Source organism: Rhodamnia argentea, chromosome 7 (genome assembly GCF_020921035.1).
Source record: "Rhodamnia argentea isolate NSW1041297 chromosome 7, ASM2092103v1, whole genome shotgun sequence".
NCBI lineage: Eukaryota > Viridiplantae > Streptophyta > Magnoliopsida > Myrtales > Myrtaceae > Rhodamnia > Rhodamnia argentea.
This window is the reverse complement of record NC_063156.1, coordinates 18,798,868-18,815,915: the sequence shown is the minus strand read 5'-3', so window position 1 is coordinate 18,815,915 and position 17,048 is coordinate 18,798,868. Positions and strand designations below refer to the sequence as shown.

The window sequence follows — 17,048 nt, the reverse complement described above, 5'->3', positions numbered from 1 at the left end:
TATTTATTTCCTTCATGCACGAGCTCGACTCCGATGGAGCTCAAGACCATGTTTCAGAGCGAGCTCTGCACCATCAACGACTCATCATCGACAAGAAGAGAGAGTCGAACCATGTCTGAAAAAAGAAGAGAGAAAGGATTGGACGGTGCATTGGCTACTGCACAACAAAAGATGTGGTTTTTAGCTATTGTGGGGGACAAATGGTCCTTACCCTTGGACAAGATGGTCATTAAAATGGAAAAGGAAAAGTAACCGTCACGTTCAAAGCACGTGATACGGGATTTAGATATGCGGCTTTCATCCAGCGCCCGTAGATCCGCAATCTATCCAAACCATTATTAATGGAACATCATAGTCTACGTGCATATATTCCTGCCACGACCGGGCTTCCCTACATAGGATTTTACCAACCATCACAACCCGTTAATCGCATAATGTTGGTATAAAAAAAAAAATATTACAGAGTTATCTAGACCGTTGATCACGTGGGCCGCATGACGGTTTCATATAATGATTATTTCAGATGGTATTGGATCACAAGACATATGGGCCAAACAATAAATGCCATCCTTCCATCGTCAGTAGGAATTTTTGCTTTTTCTTCTCAGTTGCTCATTGAAAACGAAAGGACTGGTCCGACCACGCCTGATGAATGTCACAACAGGCGTGGTGGAACATAGTTAAAAAAAAAAAGAGCATTGCTTCCTTAGCAGCTTTACATTGCGGGTCCTGGATCGCACCCGCAAAAAGGGAAAATGATACTCTTTTCCCTACCACAAATCACATAATCTCAGTGAGTAGCCAAAAAAGAAAATGTTACGAGGATGACAATCGATTTATATTGTTTCATACATTCTTTGTCTATACCGCTGTTTTTATTATGATGCCACGTTCAATCGAACGGACCAAATAACTCTCAATCATTGGGTTTTTTCGGCTGCACAAGTGAGTTCCACAAAATCAACGGTTGCAATGCATTTAGTCACATCGGATTAAGGTCCATGCGACAATTTTAGCTGATGAAACCCCGGTTCGGGCAAGAAATTTCCCCTCCCCCCCCTCCCCCAACTGAAACCTCATAATTCTCAGCTCTCAGAAAGCCAAGTGAATCATAAAGGAAAAGAAGAAAAGAGCAAGAAAACAATAAAGGGACCACAGCAATGCCATCATCTTAAGTTCTTCTTAACCTGTCATTTTCTCTTGGTTCTTTTCTCCATCTCTCTCTCACGCTTTGTCCACCACAGGCTTAAACACAATGCCACTGGCCGTGTTGTGATGTGTAGTGTGCATGGACTCTCCCTTTGTGTGAGCCCCTTCCTTGTCCTCATTCCTTTGTTGTTCCCTCTCACTTTCAGTGTCGCCATCTTTGTCGTCAAGACTATCCACGGACACACATGTGCAACCACCTCAATTATTCTGCTCCCCACGAGGCCCCATCATTCGAGTTCGTCGTCGGTAATTGCATGCTGGGCGATCTTGTTCAGATAGGATCCGGAATTTACACCTACTTCGATCTTCCATATGTGCAGATCGCAATGTGTTTGTGTCATTCTGTTCACAGGAAAGAATTTGCACGATTGGGCCAAAGGGAACCGCCTTCAACGATAAAACTAGAGCAAGGTCATGCCGAGAATCAAGAAAAATGGCGACTTCCCGTTCTCAGATTATCTTAATGTGTCCATTGACTTCCTTCTTGTTGTGCAAATTGCAAGTTTGGCTACTTTTGATCCAAAGAAGCTTGAAGAAGCTCACACATGGTCATTTATAGAGAGCATGTTTCAGATTTTGGTGAGAAAACATTATATAGCTGAGAACAACTAGATAATAATACACATCCCTATACTATACGTGATCAACCCCAAAAAACAAAAAAGAGTTCCAAAAACATATGGTGGGGTATAAAGAAATTCCCCTTGGGTATCAAAACTCATCAGCCCTCTCTTTCCCCGTCTTCCTTCGGCCTCGAAGAGTTCGAGCCAGACGTCATTCCAATCACCTCACTGTGAGTGAATCTCTGTAGCTGTATCATCCTTGCATAGCACCCATCCGGATAGTTTTTCAGAAGATGCGAATGCGAACCTTGCTCTGCCACTTTCCCATCATCGATCACCGCAATGACATGGGCGTTCCTGATGGTCGACAGCCGGTGGGCCACCACGATGGTCGTCCTCCCAGCACAAGCACGGTCCAAAGCCTCCTGGACAGATCTCTCTGACTCGGCATCAAGCGCGCTGGTCGCCTCATCGAGCAGCAATATGTCCGCTTTTCCCACGAGCGCTCGAGCAATGGCTATCCTCTGCTTCTGTCCTCCGGAGAGTTGGACTCCTCTCTCACCGACGAACGTCTTGTACCCTTCAGGAAGCCCTGATATGAACTTGTGGGCATTGGCTAGGGTCGCAGCCTCCACAATCTCGGCCTCATTGGCTGATTCATGCCCATATGCAATGTTCTCGTATATGGTGGTAGCAAATAGGCATGGCTCCTGAGGAACCATCGCAATGTGCCGCCTTAGGGACTTGAGATTGTACTTCCGAATGTCCTTGCCATCAATCATGACCCGCCCAGAGCTTGGCTCATAGAACCTCTCGATCAGTGCAATGACCGAGCTCTTGCCACATCCACTAGGGCCTACGAGCGCAAGGGTCTTTCCCGCACGGGCCCGGAAAGTCAAGTCACGGAAGATAGGCACATCAGGACGGGATGGATAGGAGAAATCCACATGCTTGAACTCGACTTCCCCGCGGAGATGATCCGGGACTGGCGTGGCATCTGGATCATCAGGTTCAATCTCAGTTTTCCGGTCAAGCAGTTCAAATACCGATCTCATGGCTCGACCACCCTTGATGAAGTCAGGAGCAAGAGTTAATGTTTCTGCAGCTCCATTGGCAGAGACCATAAGGACCATGAAGACACGGATCGTCTTGGAAAAATCAGAGATCCCATGTTTCACAAGCCATGAAGCATACCAAAGGCCAAGAGCATATGAAGCATAGAGTGCAAACTGGGCCACCCCATATCCACTTCCAGCGATCTGTCCCTTCCAGAAACAGCGCCGAAGCGGAGTTTGAAGGTTGAAGGAGAAAAGACCCACAATTTGCGCTTCAGAATTGAAGGCCGCGACTGTCCTTACATTGGCTATGGCTTCGCCAGCTAGTTGTGTGGCCTTAGCATGGGAAGCTTCAAGGTCTCCGGAAAAGCCGTTCATGAACATTTTCTGTCAGAAGTGAAGAAACAGGAAAAAATAAGGGGGAATAATTGCAAAAATTTAAGGGTACTGAGGCACATTCTCAGAGCATGCCACTAGACATACCAAAATTCACTAATGACATCGATTAGGAAAACACTAACCTGCAAAACAGTAGCTGCAACGACCACTGGAAAGACAGCAATGAGGACGAGTGCAAGGCGCCACTGCAGGACAAATCCTGCAGTGCAGGCAACAAGCATGAGGGCTGTGTTCTGCACAATCACTGATATACGGTCTCCAATCGCCGACCTGACATTATTGGCATCAAGAGAAAGCCTTGCTGCAATCCTTGCACTCTCATTTTCCTCCTGATCAAACCATGCCATTTCATTCTTTAGCACCGCTGCCAGCATTTTCTCCCTCACCCGTTTAGTGAGGTTCTCCCCAACAATATCCCAAAAGAAATGTTGCAGGGTGTTGAAGAGAAGCGCAGCCGATGAAAGACCAATCAGTAGATAGCAGTACTTTGCGATCTCCCTAATCATATAAGCATGGTCCGGGTTGTAGTAGACACTCATGACAGCACTTAGAACATAAGCAAAGAAGGCACTGAGAGAGCCGCAGACGACAGAGCCTATGGACCCAACTAAAGCATAAACCCATTCAGGGGAATTCATTTTAGCAAGACGCCAAAAGGAACTGGCTTGCTCCTTAAAAGCAAGCTTCTCAAGCCTATAATTTGGGTAAGACGCATCAAGAGAAAGACTGAAATCAGAGGTTGAGAAGTCCGATAGGCGACGAGAATATGGTGATCTTCCATATGATGAATTCCGTGCAATAATGGGGGAGCTCACGGAGTTTCTTGCACTGGAGGGCCTGCAACAGAAAAATTATGTTTGATGGTCTGAAAAGACATCTTTAAGTTCTCAAGAGGCAACACTCTAAGAACAGAAGTTTTAAGGGAATGATTGGAGGACTACTACAACTACTAGAAGTGAAATTTACCTTGCACTGCTCTTTCTTGCATTGTTGAGGGCGGTTTCATGTGCCATCTCCTGCATTCGGATAAGTTTGGCATAAACTCCGTTTTCTCCTTTCGCAAAGAGCTCATCATGGGTTCCGAGTTCAGTGACACTTCCTTGCTGAAGTACAGCTACAAGGTCAGCCTTGCGAATGGTGGAGAGGCGATGGGCAATCACAAGGGTCGTCCTTCCAATCATGAACCTATCAAGGGCTTCCTGCACAAGCTTCTCTGACTCCGAGTCCAATGCACTTGTAGCCTCATCTAGGAGTAATATTGCTGGGTTTTTCAGCATCGCTCTTGCTATGGCTATCCTCTGCTTCTGCCCTCCTGAGAGCTGTAGCCCTCTCTCCCCAACCTGTCATTTAAGAGATTACTACTCAGTTTTTGGTAATCTTGTCTCTTTATTTTCAGAACAAAATTCCTAAGAACAGGAAGTACAGAAACCACATTCAAGTGATAATGTGTCCATCTGGAACCAACCAGATAAGATATGCGATATCAACTAACATTCAGTCTTTATGTTACAGTTTATGGCAACCCCCCTCTTAACTTATCATTTTATCTTTTTCCTCTCGGACTTGGTTGTATAATTCGCGATACTCCATACTTTGCAATCAGTCCTAGAATGCTTTGCTATTGCAATTCCATTGAGAGTAATTTAGCATCATTCAGCCCATTTCTATAGTCGAAACCTATTCCGCATTTTACTTCGCTTGACTCTACACTTTGACCCCTATTTCTCTCTGCTTTATTGCTCCCTTTTTTCGTCCAAAAAAATTACTTCATCTTCACTACCAAGGTCATTCAATATTTTATCCCTGCTGGTAGGGCAAAATTCTCCTCTTTTTCCCCCTCTCAAAACGTAACCGTCCTTATAGAACGAATACACCTCGCTATGCACCAATTCATGTGAAGTTGTTCATCTTTGTACGTGCCCTTCATGTGCTTTTTGTCCTGGTTTCCCACTGCACTCTTCCTGGAATTATCTCTTCTATTCTCATTGTTTTCCATCCTCAATCGTTTCTTTAATACTCAGTTCCTGCCTAATCTATAAAGACCTTTTGTCTATATCTGCACATGCACTGTTGACTGAAGCATGTTACCTTCTTTATAATTGCATAACAAGACCGACCTCTATTTTAAAATGAAATGAAATCATGGGTCCTGGATGTTGACCAAATGAATGGGTAAATTTAAAATTGAGCAATTATGAGTTCTCTCTAAGAAGTCCACCAAAGAAAGTGGACCCTTCCCAGTCAAAATCCATGATTAAGTGCTTGCTTTAGGAATGATCAACTTCACCAGCTCCTCCACCTCCCTAAACTGACATGAAGACAGATTATCAAATGCCTATAAATCACCAACATCATCAATATGACGACCCCCACAGTCTCTTGATTAAGAGGCAGATTAATTAAAGAAATCATGATCTTATAAAGCAATTTGCACACTAAACTTTCAAACAGGAAAGAGGAAAGCAAAGGCTTCCCAATACAGCATAGAAAGAGAGTGCAACAGAACCAATTGATATACTGCATAATTTGCTAACCTGTGTATCGAAGCCATCTGGGAGCTTGACGATGAAAGAATGCGCATTGGCAACTCTGGCCGCTTCTTCGATCTCGACCAGGCTTGCGTTGGGCCGGCCTAACAAGATGTTCTCTTTGATGGTGGTCGCGAAAAGAGCCGGTTCTTGGCTCACAAGCCCTATTTGCTCCCTCAGCCATCTCAACTTCAGTGTCTTTATGTCATGCCCATCTAGCATTACTTGCCCTGAAACACATTCACTCACCTTGATTAACACCAAAACAGTTTCTTTTCTTTTCGACAGAGCATAACACCTTGACATTACTCTCTTTAACCATGCATAAATCAACTCACGCTGAGAACAGAAACCATCTTCAATGGGATTACACATCAACCATCAAACATCTTCAGTGATTAAATTTTTTCACTAGAAATGCAATCCGTTAAGGTTTTCAAGAAATTACCGGAAGTGGGATCATAAAATCTCTCAATCAGTGAAACAACTGTGCTTTTCCCAGACCCGCTGCTGCCAACCAAAGCTATTGTCTTCCCAGCAGGCACGGTGAGAGAGAAGTCATTGAGGATCCGAACATCAGCTCTCGAAGGGTATGAGAAATCCACCTTCTTCAGCTCTACCAGTCCCGTCACCGAGTCAAGCTCCAAACCCGACTCACCATTCCTGTCGATGCTCGGCTTGTGGTCGATTATTTGGAAAATCTTTGCAGCAGCAACCCTAGCCTTCGCAAATGCCCCCATGCTTGGCAACGATTGCCCCAATGCACTGCCCAAATAAACAAAGAATCAGCAAGAGACCCGAAAGACATTTCTTCCTAGATAACAGAGCCAGGGACACTTACAGGCCGCCGATCATGACAGCGAACATGGTGGATATGGCAAGGCCGCCGTTGGTGAAGTGGTGGCGGACGAGGTAACCACCGTACCAGAGAAGGAGGGCGTAGCAGCAGAAGACGACGAAGTAGGTGGCGCCCAAACCCATTCCTTTGGCAAACCCGGTTCGATAGCCGATCCTCTGCGCTATCCTCAGAGCAGAGGAATACGCTTGGAGTGCTCTCGACTCCCCCACGAAAGCCGAAACGACTCGTATTTGTACCACCGTCTGTTAACATCCTCAGCCACCATCAAAATCAGCGAGGCTTAAGAACCAAAAACCAAACAGGAGGGAGAGGGGGGGAGAAGGAATGATCTCTACCTGTTCGACAGTATTCCCAGCTTGCGAGAGAGCATCTTGGCTCTTGGCGGAGAGCTTGGCCAGAGTAGTGGCGTGGATCCCGCCAATGATGGCGATTAGAGGGACCACGGCGAGAGTGACCAGGGCCAGCTGCCACACGGCCGTGAATCCCACCACAAAGCCGGACGCGAACGTCCCCATGTAATGTAGGAAATTCCCCAGCTGCAGCACAAGATACCGAAACAAGAAGATGAGGGAATGAATTTCATGCGCAACAAGAAGAATGGAGAACGTGTTGCTGTTGTGGGCCTCAGACCTTCTCGCTAATGGCGTCCTGGACGAGGACGGCATCGGTGTTGATGGCATAGACGACGTCGGAGGTGCGAACCTCCGTGTCGAAGTACGGTATGTCCTGGTTGAGGGCAGCTTCCAGATACTTGATCCTCATCTTCGTCGATTGCCTCTCCCCTGTCCACATCCAGCATGATATCTCTGCAACCATAAATTACATCATCTCCAGTTCAAGAATCCCATTTCAAGAAAGCCCATGTAAGAGAAGAAACCATAACGGTGGAGAGAGAGAGAGAGAGAGAGAGAGTCAAAACCTGCCCATGAAGAAGCCCATATTGCAGCACCCACCACCAGAAAGTAAAATGCGTACTGCCGAGTGTTTTCACAAGCACAAGAAGATCAGTGACTGTGACGATTTGCAGATAATAGGTGTGAAACTGAAAGTCCTATGTTTCTTTTTTATTTTTTTATATTTCGTTTTGAGGGCATTACCTTCAAGACTTCCTGCATCATCTTATCCATGTCGTGGGCATTGGACCCGAAGGAATTGACGAGATCGGCGAAGAACCTCAAGAAGAGAGGCAGAGAACACCCATGTACGAGCGCACCCAGAGACCCAATCCCCATCAGCACATAATCCAACCCATCCGCGAATCTGAACAGCTCGCCGAACCCAACTGCAGGAACATCTTTCGGCTTCTCCTCGCTGTTCCCACCGCCGATACTGCTGCCGCCGCCACCCTTTCTGTGCTCAGATGATAACGACGCAGAAGAAGCAGTAACAGTGGCGGCACTAGCGCTAGCGCTAGCACCAGCACCATCGCCGGTACTGCTAGTAGTCGTATCGGCGGCATCCATTTCTTCGGCCTTCTTAGGCACGCCCTGTCGGGTGGAAGCCGATTCGAGTGTCGAACTGGGGTCTGTCGGAGGGTGTTGGGAGAGGGGAGAGTGAGAAGGAGAGGAGGCAGAGAGGAGCTCAAGGCCTTGCATTTCTGACCATCGCCACTGCTCAATCGCGGCCTTTATCTCCTCCTGAGGAGAAGAATCTTGTGACATTTGCAAAACCCAATAAGGAAAGAAAAAAAAAAGAAAGAAAAAATCGCTTCTTTTCTGAACAGACAAAGCAAACACTCCCCCTTCTCCTCCTCCTCCTTCTCCTCTTCTTTTGTTTATTGACTGGCGACTCCGCTCGATCGACCTGGCTTTCTTTTTTATTTTAGATCAGGTGTGCTTGTTTTTTTCTGCCTCCTCTCTCTCTCTCTCCCCCTCTCCTTTTTGCTCTCTGGGGTTTCTTTAATTTTCACTCCGAGGTCTTTTGCTTCTTCCGTAAAAAAAAAAAACACAGAAAGTGACGGGTGGTGAGATGAGCAGGAGCCGAGGAAGAGAGAGACCCCGACAAGCAATCCTGTGTCTGAAAACTTGGAGATGGGTTTTTGACTATGGCAGTTGGCAGACTCTTTTTTCATTAACTGGCTACAAATTCGAAGTGGGAAAAAAAAAAACCCAAAAATAGGAAAACAAAATGATTTTTCCTTACTGGGTTTTCCAGAAAAAGGAAAAAAAATTTTTTTTGATGATCTCATCTTCTTCTTCTTCTTTTCAATTTGTGGGTTCGGGACAGAAGTTGATAAATGATCAATCAGCTGTGGTTTGGTTGGGGAGTTAAGGCTTGCTGATGAAAATTCTTGGCTGGCTGCGTGCACATACATGGATAGTCGTCTTTCTGTCTGTCTGTCTCCGTCAAATCCGGCGACCTTCACTCAATCAGTTGCTCTGTGGAGGAAAAGAAAAAGGAAAAAGAAAATCCCTAAACAGCCCTTTTTTTCCACCGTTGTTCTTGACTTTTGGGGATTGGCAGGTGGAGCAGTTTATTGCCGACCTGTTTCTAGTTCTATCAGCACTGTGCTGGTATTTTCATCCGAAATATAAAACAGTTAATATGCTTCTCAAGTATTATGAACAAACAATATGATTGCAAGTGAGTTTGACTGCTAAGAATAATAATTTATCATGTCTGTATAACGATAAATTCATCTTATGTCCTTCGAATTTTGTCTTTTTATCGAAAGAAAGTGAGAATGAGGCAATGAAACGAAATTTGTGCTCGCCGTTGATAATCTCAATAACCCAAGTTAATCGTACCTCGTACCAATATTCATAATTTAAAGTATTTTTTAAAATTGCAGTAATACTTACCCCAAAATATATATGACCGTAAAAATGAACAAATCTCATCATAGAACATGATTAGTTGTTGGGCTTAGGTTTGGTTAGATACCACAAATATTATAAGATGAATGTGGTGTGGAATTATTTTATAACGATAATTTTATTGCAATATGTGTTCGAATAGAAGTTTTAGGTTAGAAATGATAATAGTATAGAGACATTTATTACAGAGTATAATTAGGAAAATAGTCGAAACTTCCTAAAGTCCTCTAAAGGCAAGACATAGCCTTTTTACTATTTAGATCATCGTCATAAACAAATATGTTTTCCTTTAAGAAATAGCAAAATAGTTACATTAGGGTAGGTAAAACGTAAGAATAAAGTAACGTGTTGAGAAAAAAAAAAGTTAATACCATAGAATGTTCATCCAATATGTCACGTCACCCATACTTACATAAGCCATGTCAACCCACGTTACATGTCTTATTTAACACTAACTAACAGAAAAATGCAGTCATTACAATAATGAGTAGGGATGAGCATGGTTCAAGATAGAACCTGAAACCCGAAATTAGAACAATTGAGAACAGATCCAATTCTAGGTTCTAATGTAGAGTTTGGGCAAACTTAACTTGTATTGCTAAAGTAATTTACAATATATGCATAGGGTTTAGGGCTAACACAATACAATGACAATTACGCCCTTTAGTATAAACCTAATCTACCAATACTCTCACTCAAGTTGGTGAATGTAAACATGTCAACAACTTGTTCTTAAAAGTACAAAATAAATCACATGTGAGCGGTTTCGTAAACAAGTCCGCGAGTTGGAAGTGACCAGGAACATGAAGAGTATGCAAAGTACTATCTTGAATTTTTTCACGAACCAAGTGACAATCAATCTCGATGTGTTTGGTGCGTTCGTGGAAGACAAGATTAGTGGCGATATGGATGGCCGCTTTATTATCACATAAAAGATCGGCGTGAGCGGTGTTGACGTGGCGATCCGAGAAAAGCATGTAAAGCCATGTGATTTCGCATGCGGGAGACGTCATAGCACAATATTCAGCTTCTGCCGAGGAACGGGCAACAGTGGTTTGTTTCTTAGAACACTATGAAATGGGACAAGAACCAAGAAACATGCGGTAGCTAGAAACATATTATCGGGATGTAGAACAAGATGCCCAATCAGAATCTATATAACCATTAAATTTGAGAGTAGAATCAGAAGGGAAGAAAAAACTAGTGTTAGGATCATGCTTGAGATACTGCACAATGCGAAGGGCCGCATTCCAATGGTCTTCATGAGGAGAGTGCATAAATTAACTAAGATGTAGCACCGCAAAGAGTAAATTTGGACGAGTTACTGTAAGATATAATAATCTACCAATAAGTCATCGATATGAACCTGGATCCTTAAGCGCTGGAGAGGAGTCCGAAAATTGTATATTGGGTTCCATCGGAGTATCAACGGGATGTCCTCCAAGAAGACCAACTTTAGACAAAATGTCAAGAGCGTATTTCCTTTGTGACAAGAAAATCCCAGACTTGAAACGAGAAACTTCAAATGCCCAAGAAGTAGTTGAGAGTACCTAAGTCCTTAATGCGAAATTGTGTGTCAAGAAATCACCCGAGAAGTTGAATCATAACTTCATCATCACATGTAATCACCAAATCATCAACATAAACAAGGACAATGGTCAAGAGAGAGCCACGAACCAATGTAAAAAGTGAATAGTCCGCCTTGGACCGTTGAAAACCAACATCAAGCAGCACATAAGAGAATTTAGCAAACCATTGCCTTGATGCTTGTTTAAGGCCATAGAGTGATTTCTTGAGACGACAGACTAAATTCTCCCCCTTAGTATGAAAACCCGGTGGAAACCCCATGTAAACCTCTTCGTCAAGATCACCATGCAGAAAAGCATTGTTCACATCTAATTGGTAAAGAGGCCAATGACGAATTGAAGCAAGAGCTAATAAAGTGCAAACAGTTACCATTTTAGCAACGGGCGCAAAGGTGCCATGGTAATCAATGCCCTCTGTTTGAGTATAACCCTTTGCAACGAGCCGAGCCTTGTAGCGCTCGATGGTGCCATTAGAGCTATATTTGATTCGGTAAACCCATTTACATCCGATGGGGTGTTTTCCAGGAGGAAGAGAAACAATTTCCCAAGTATCATTATGTTCAAGGGCCTGTATCTCAAAAGACATTGCCTCCCGCCACTTGGGAGATTGACACGCAGCGTCATAAGTTTCGGGTTCCTCCCGCTCGGAGGATATGGAGGCTAAAAAAGTGCGGTGAGTGGGTGAAAATCGCGAGTATGATAAACCTTTGGATAAGGGATAAAGAGTACCTGATTTAGTTATCTTAGAGTTCGAAGAGGATTGATCGGAGGCCACAATAATGTGGTGGTAGTCTCGAAGATATCCGGGTGGATGGCGTTACCGAGATGGCCAAGGCACGGTTTCGGGTTCGGTGGGTAATGGTGCGGCCGTGGGCGCAGGAGGCCGAGAAGGTGAGGTCAATATAAGTACCGGGATGGATGTTCCACCAAGGTCAGGTATGGGTAATGGAATTACCGGAGTCTTTTTTATTATGGTATGTTCCATGGTTTGACGGAAAGGAAAATCTTATCCATAGAAAATGACGTTGCGACCGGTAAAAGTTGTTTGGTCTTGGAGGTCAAAGAGACGGTAACCTTTGTGGTTTGTGGGATAACCGATTAGAACACATCGGCGAGATCGAGGGCCAAATTTCTCGAAGTGAAGATGACCGGTAGAAGCGTAACATAATGAGCTAGAGACACGAAGATGAGAATAGGAAGGTGGTTTGCCATAGAGAAGGTCATACGGGGTTTTATTGTGCAGAAGAGGATTAGGTAGTCTATTAATGAGATGAGTAGCGCTTAAGATACAATCCCCCCAAAAATGAAGAGGCATGCCAGAATGAAAATGCAATGCTCGAGCAACATTGAGCAAGTGACGATGCTTACGCTTAACAATTCTATTTCGTTGAGGAGTATGAGGGCAATCGTACTGGTGGTGAACACCGTAGGCGCAAAAAAACTCTTGTAAGCGAGAGGAAAGGAATTCGGTCCCGTTATCAGATTGAACATTTTGTACTTTAGTTTGAAATTGAGTTTCCACAAAAGCAAAGAAGCGAATTAGAGAATCAATTGCATCAGACTTAAAAGTAAGCAAAAAAATTCAAGTATAGTGCGAATAGTCATCAATAATAGATAAAAGATAACGACACATCTTATGTGTAAAATGATAATACGGTCCCCAAATGTCAACATGAATAAGCTGAAAAGGATGTAAAAAAGTAATCGTGCTAAACTCAAAAGACAGACGCGTTTGCTTGGATAAATGACAAGCATCACATAGGTTTAATTGTTTTGCTGGACTAAAACATAAAGTTTGTTGCAAAGTAGATAAAACTAACTCAGATGGATGTACTAAGCGGGCATACCAAAGATGAGGTGAAGAGGTTGCAGCGAAAAGAACGGCAGATCCGGTAGGAATCTCTAGGTAATAAAGACCACCACGCTCATGGCCCCGACCAATGATCTTCTTCGTCAAGAGGTCCCGAAAAAGACAATAGTTAGGAAAAAAAGTGACCGAGCAGTTTAAGGTTTGAGTGAGCTTGGAGATTGATAATAAGTCGTATTTGAAAGAGGGAGCGTAAAGGACATTATCAAGGGAGATAGTTAGGGTAAGGGAGGCCGAACCATGTGATGTTACGAGGACATCAACATCATTCGGAATTCTAACGGTGGGATGTGGAGAGGGATAGTGTGTCGGGTTTGTAAAGTGACGCGGTTCAAATGTGATATAGTTTGTAGCACCAGTGTCAATAACCCAAGTATCGAAATTAAATGAATTCCAAGATAAGCCAAGAACATTACCCGAGAGGTTGGCTTTCGGGATGTTTACCTCTAGTAGCAAACGCATCGCTTGCTTATATTGATCATTTGTGAACGGAGGAGGTGTCACATTGGAAGTCCGGCTAGACTTATTGTTCGCAGGCCGAAACGAGGTAGATGGATGTCCACGGTGCTACTTTTGATTGGGAGGAAAGCCATGAAGTCGATAACACATATCTCGTGTATGTTTGAGGATGCCACAGTTGGCGCATCTTTATTAGCCACGAGACATGTTTGTCTGTTTAACTAGGTTAGCGGACGGAGCGGGAGTGCCAAGAGAGTCAAGCAGTCCATGGGATGAGAAATTCATATATGGCCGCGGAGCATGGTTGCCGTGAGTGCTAAGCAAAGTACTGGTCTAATCGAACAATGGGTGGTCTGATTGGATGTGGTGATGCGACTCATCTTGAAGAACTAGTGCATATGCACGTGCAACACTAGGGAACAGATTCATTAGTAAAATCCGATCGACAACATTAGCGTACCTCGAATTGAGACCCATGAGAAATTGAAACATGCGCCGATTCTCTTGTTGTGTGGTGATGGTAGAATGAGCCAAACAAGAGCATTGTGGTAATAGATCCAAATTATTCAATTCATCCCAGCAGCTTCGCAAGTTGTTGTAGTACTTGGTTACAACATCGTCACGTTGAGCAAGGGTACAAATCATTTGCTCGAGATAAAAAATCCTAGGACCATTCGATAGCGAAAAACGTTTGCGAAGATCGGCCCAAACATCAATAACCGACTACGTGTAGAGAACCGTTAGCACCAAATCTGTATGAATGGAATTAAGAATCCAGGATATAACCATATTGTTCGCACAAATCCAGGATGCATAGGCGGGATCGATTGCAACTGGTTTTTTTATTCTCTAGTAACAAATACCATCTTGTTCTTGGCGGAAAGGGCAATCTCCATGGCACAACACCAATTGTTGTAATTCTCACCCGTGAGGAGCATGCCGACGAGATTAGATCCAGGGTTATCAGAATGATGCATAAAATAAGGGCTATCCGGCCGCTCATGTGCGAGAACGATGGCTGAAGAGTTTGGAGTCCCGGTTGCCATGGTGACTTGCGGATCCGGAGCAAACTTCGTAGATCCGGAGGATTCGGGGCTAGCAACCGAAAGAAATCCTAGTGCTCGATCGAAGCCGCTCCGACGTAGGTGGGCATCAATATCGCGGCCTCTTTCCTATATCGCAGCGAGTAGATGAGTGCGAGCAAGAAGGCCAAAGAGAAAGAGAAGACATGAGAGACGGCCTCCAAGGATCACCGCTATGATACCATGTAGAGTTTGGGCAAACTTAGGTTGCATTGATGAAGTAATTTACAATATATACATAAGGTTTAGGACTAACACAATACAATGACAATTATGCATTTAGTATAAACCTAATCTACCAATATCTAAGGTATGCGGGTTAGGTTCCACATTCCAAAATCCGGAGAACCCGCTCAGACGAGTAAGTTCCGGATAAGTGGAACGTAGAACTTGGAACCTATAACAAGTTTTTGTATTTTTCTTTGTATATGTTTTCGTGCGATCTTACGGTATTCCATGTCGTCCGATGATGAATGTGTAATTTGAAATCACTAGTTTGAATTTTCATTTCTAGCGATATTTACGACTAAGACTTTTACTTTGTTAATGTTTCATATTTATTCATATAACTAAATATGATTTGTGGTTAGTAGATTGTAACAACAAATGATCATCATCAAAGGTAATGATTTACTACAATCGTTTAATTAAAAATATAAATGGAACCTGAGTAAAACTCGGTTCTTGGTTTCAGAATATGCATGGATGGGATCTAGGTTCCAAGTGGAACTGTACCGAATCTGAAACCGTTCACCCCTAAAAATGAGAGAATAGATAAATAAAACATTTTTGTCGCATATATTGTTTAATTGACTCTATTCGACAGGCTTTTATCAAGTACTATTCATTTTTGTTAAAACTTGTGGTCAACCCAATTTGACGTTAGTCAACCCAAATTAAAGCCGATGAAAATATGCCAATAATATTGCATATTTATGCATATATACGTATGCATAAACAAAAATATTTGCTTATTTTCATTTTAGCTTTTGGAGGTCCGAGGTGTTTCTCACATGGTGTTGCCCGTCTCAATCGACACACCACTAAAGTTACCTTGATGTTGGATGAGATGTCCCAACAATATTAAGGTGAAGTGGGTTAAGTGTCAATTGTACAAGTGTAATGTAAAAAGCACTCAGTCTTTCCATCCATGGTAAAAGAAAGTGTATAGGATGTATGAAGTGTCAATTGCTTTTGTAACTAACTGATATCTTTCTCACAGCACATCTAAGTTTTCTCTTTCATTATTGGGAATACATTAAGCTCCCAGTGTGAACTTTGGAGCTGTTTTTTTTTTTTCTTTTTTTTTCTTTTTTTTTCTTTTTTCCTTCCTTTGGCTTCCACTGTTGGAACCTTAGAGTTTGGCAGGATTCATTGATTGAGTGCGAGGACCTTTGCGGCCCTTGACCTTCTACATTTTCTCAATATAAAAATATCAATTTATTGGGTAAAACTACGTCCCTATCCCGAGTTTTTCACCGCTGGATCAACAGTAAAAAATGAAAACCATCTCAAACTGACGTCTACTGAGTGGCTAAGATTGTTACATTTCAATTCGACATTGAAAGTTTATAAATGCATAGTGCCTCCTGATAATCACGGAATCACCAATCTTTAAAAAGAACTTTAGTAGCATCTCTTGAAAAATAAAAAATAAAAACAAATTAAAGGATATATGTTCTAACCTTATATATATATACACACACACTTGCGGCTAATTCTACAACACTAATTATCTCGCATTATGATTAGTACTTCAGTGATTAGATTTTCTTTTATTATTTTCATCAAAGAGTTTTTTGCGAGTGTCTCATGGACACTTGTTAAGTAGCTAATAAAGAAAACATCACAGATTTGACCAAAAAAGAAAAAGGAAAACATCACAATTGTGCATTTAATATTGAGATTCTTGTGAAAAGTGTAATCAGCATTTTGAAAATTAGAATCATTAGAACAAATTGAGCTTAGCGAGTGCGCAAAAAGCTCCTTAACAAGCCTCACTTCTATTCAAGAGTAGCTTTAGGTCACCCATTATGTATTCAAATAAGGAAAAATCATAATTTTCAGTGTACTATCTTCGTTTTATCAATTTGCATAATCAATTTTTTGGATAATTTTTCTTGTTGATGTCACGCGTCTAAGTAAGGGTTTCAGTCAAAATAAATTTTCTTATTCAGTTACTTAATAAATGCCTAAGGACACTCTTAAACAAAAACTTTTTAAAAGCAAAATGTAATTATACACACAGCAAGTTTCCAACAGGGACGGATCAACAAGTATGCTTAATCAAGAATAATTTCTTTTCTTCCAAAGCAATTACTGTAAAGAACACGAGCTGTAAATTCTGTTTTTAATTATTTTCTTAATAAATGCTCCCAAAAAACAAAATTATGCGTGCACATTTCGATCAGAAACTGCGACAGTTTTGACGTTCACCACACGTCGTTCGCAATCGCGTCGAACATTTTCATTTTATCAGAGCCCAATGCATTCATTGTGGGCGTTGACCGGTGACACCGTTGACTCCTCCCGTTCGAAAAATGGTGTGAACGGTGGCTTCGGTAAATGGGTTGTCAGAAACCGCCAGGGGGACAACCTGTGTCCATTGAATAACTGCTGTAGCTC

The 17,048-nt window shown here is 42.7% G+C and overlaps 1 protein-coding gene across 1 annotated transcript; it reads right to left on the bottom strand.

Annotated features, from left to right (window-relative positions):
* Window positions 1–1,738: 1,738 nt before the first annotated feature.
* Window positions 1,739–8,479, bottom strand: LOC115745861 (ABC transporter B family member 1). The gene is made up of 10 exons (XM_030681475.2): window positions 7,711–8,479; window positions 7,533–7,587; window positions 7,244–7,419; window positions 6,949–7,149; window positions 6,596–6,855; window positions 6,203–6,519; window positions 5,761–5,984; window positions 4,193–4,566; window positions 3,349–4,063; window positions 1,739–3,214 (listed from the first exon to the last, which is right to left on the bottom strand). Exons 1-10 carry the CDS (start codon window positions 8,272–8,274, stop codon window positions 1,931–1,933), a joined length of 4,170 nt encoding a protein of 1,389 aa, XP_030537335.1. The 5' UTR covers window positions 8,275–8,479; the 3' UTR covers window positions 1,739–1,930.
* Window positions 8,480–17,048: the final 8,569 nt, after the last annotated feature.

Coding starts and splice junctions, on each gene's coding strand:
- LOC115745861 (XM_030681475.2), bottom strand. CDS start 8,274: ATGTCACAAGATTCTTCTCCTCAGGAGGAGATAAAGGCCGCGATTGAG. Junction 7,588..7,710: donor TGATGCAGGAAGTCTTGAAG/GTAATGCCCTCA, acceptor AACACTCGGCAG/TACGCATTTTACTTTCTGGT. Junction 6,856..6,948: donor CTGGGAATACTGTCGAACAG/GTAGAGATCATT, acceptor GGATGTTAACAG/ACGGTGGTACAAATACGAGT.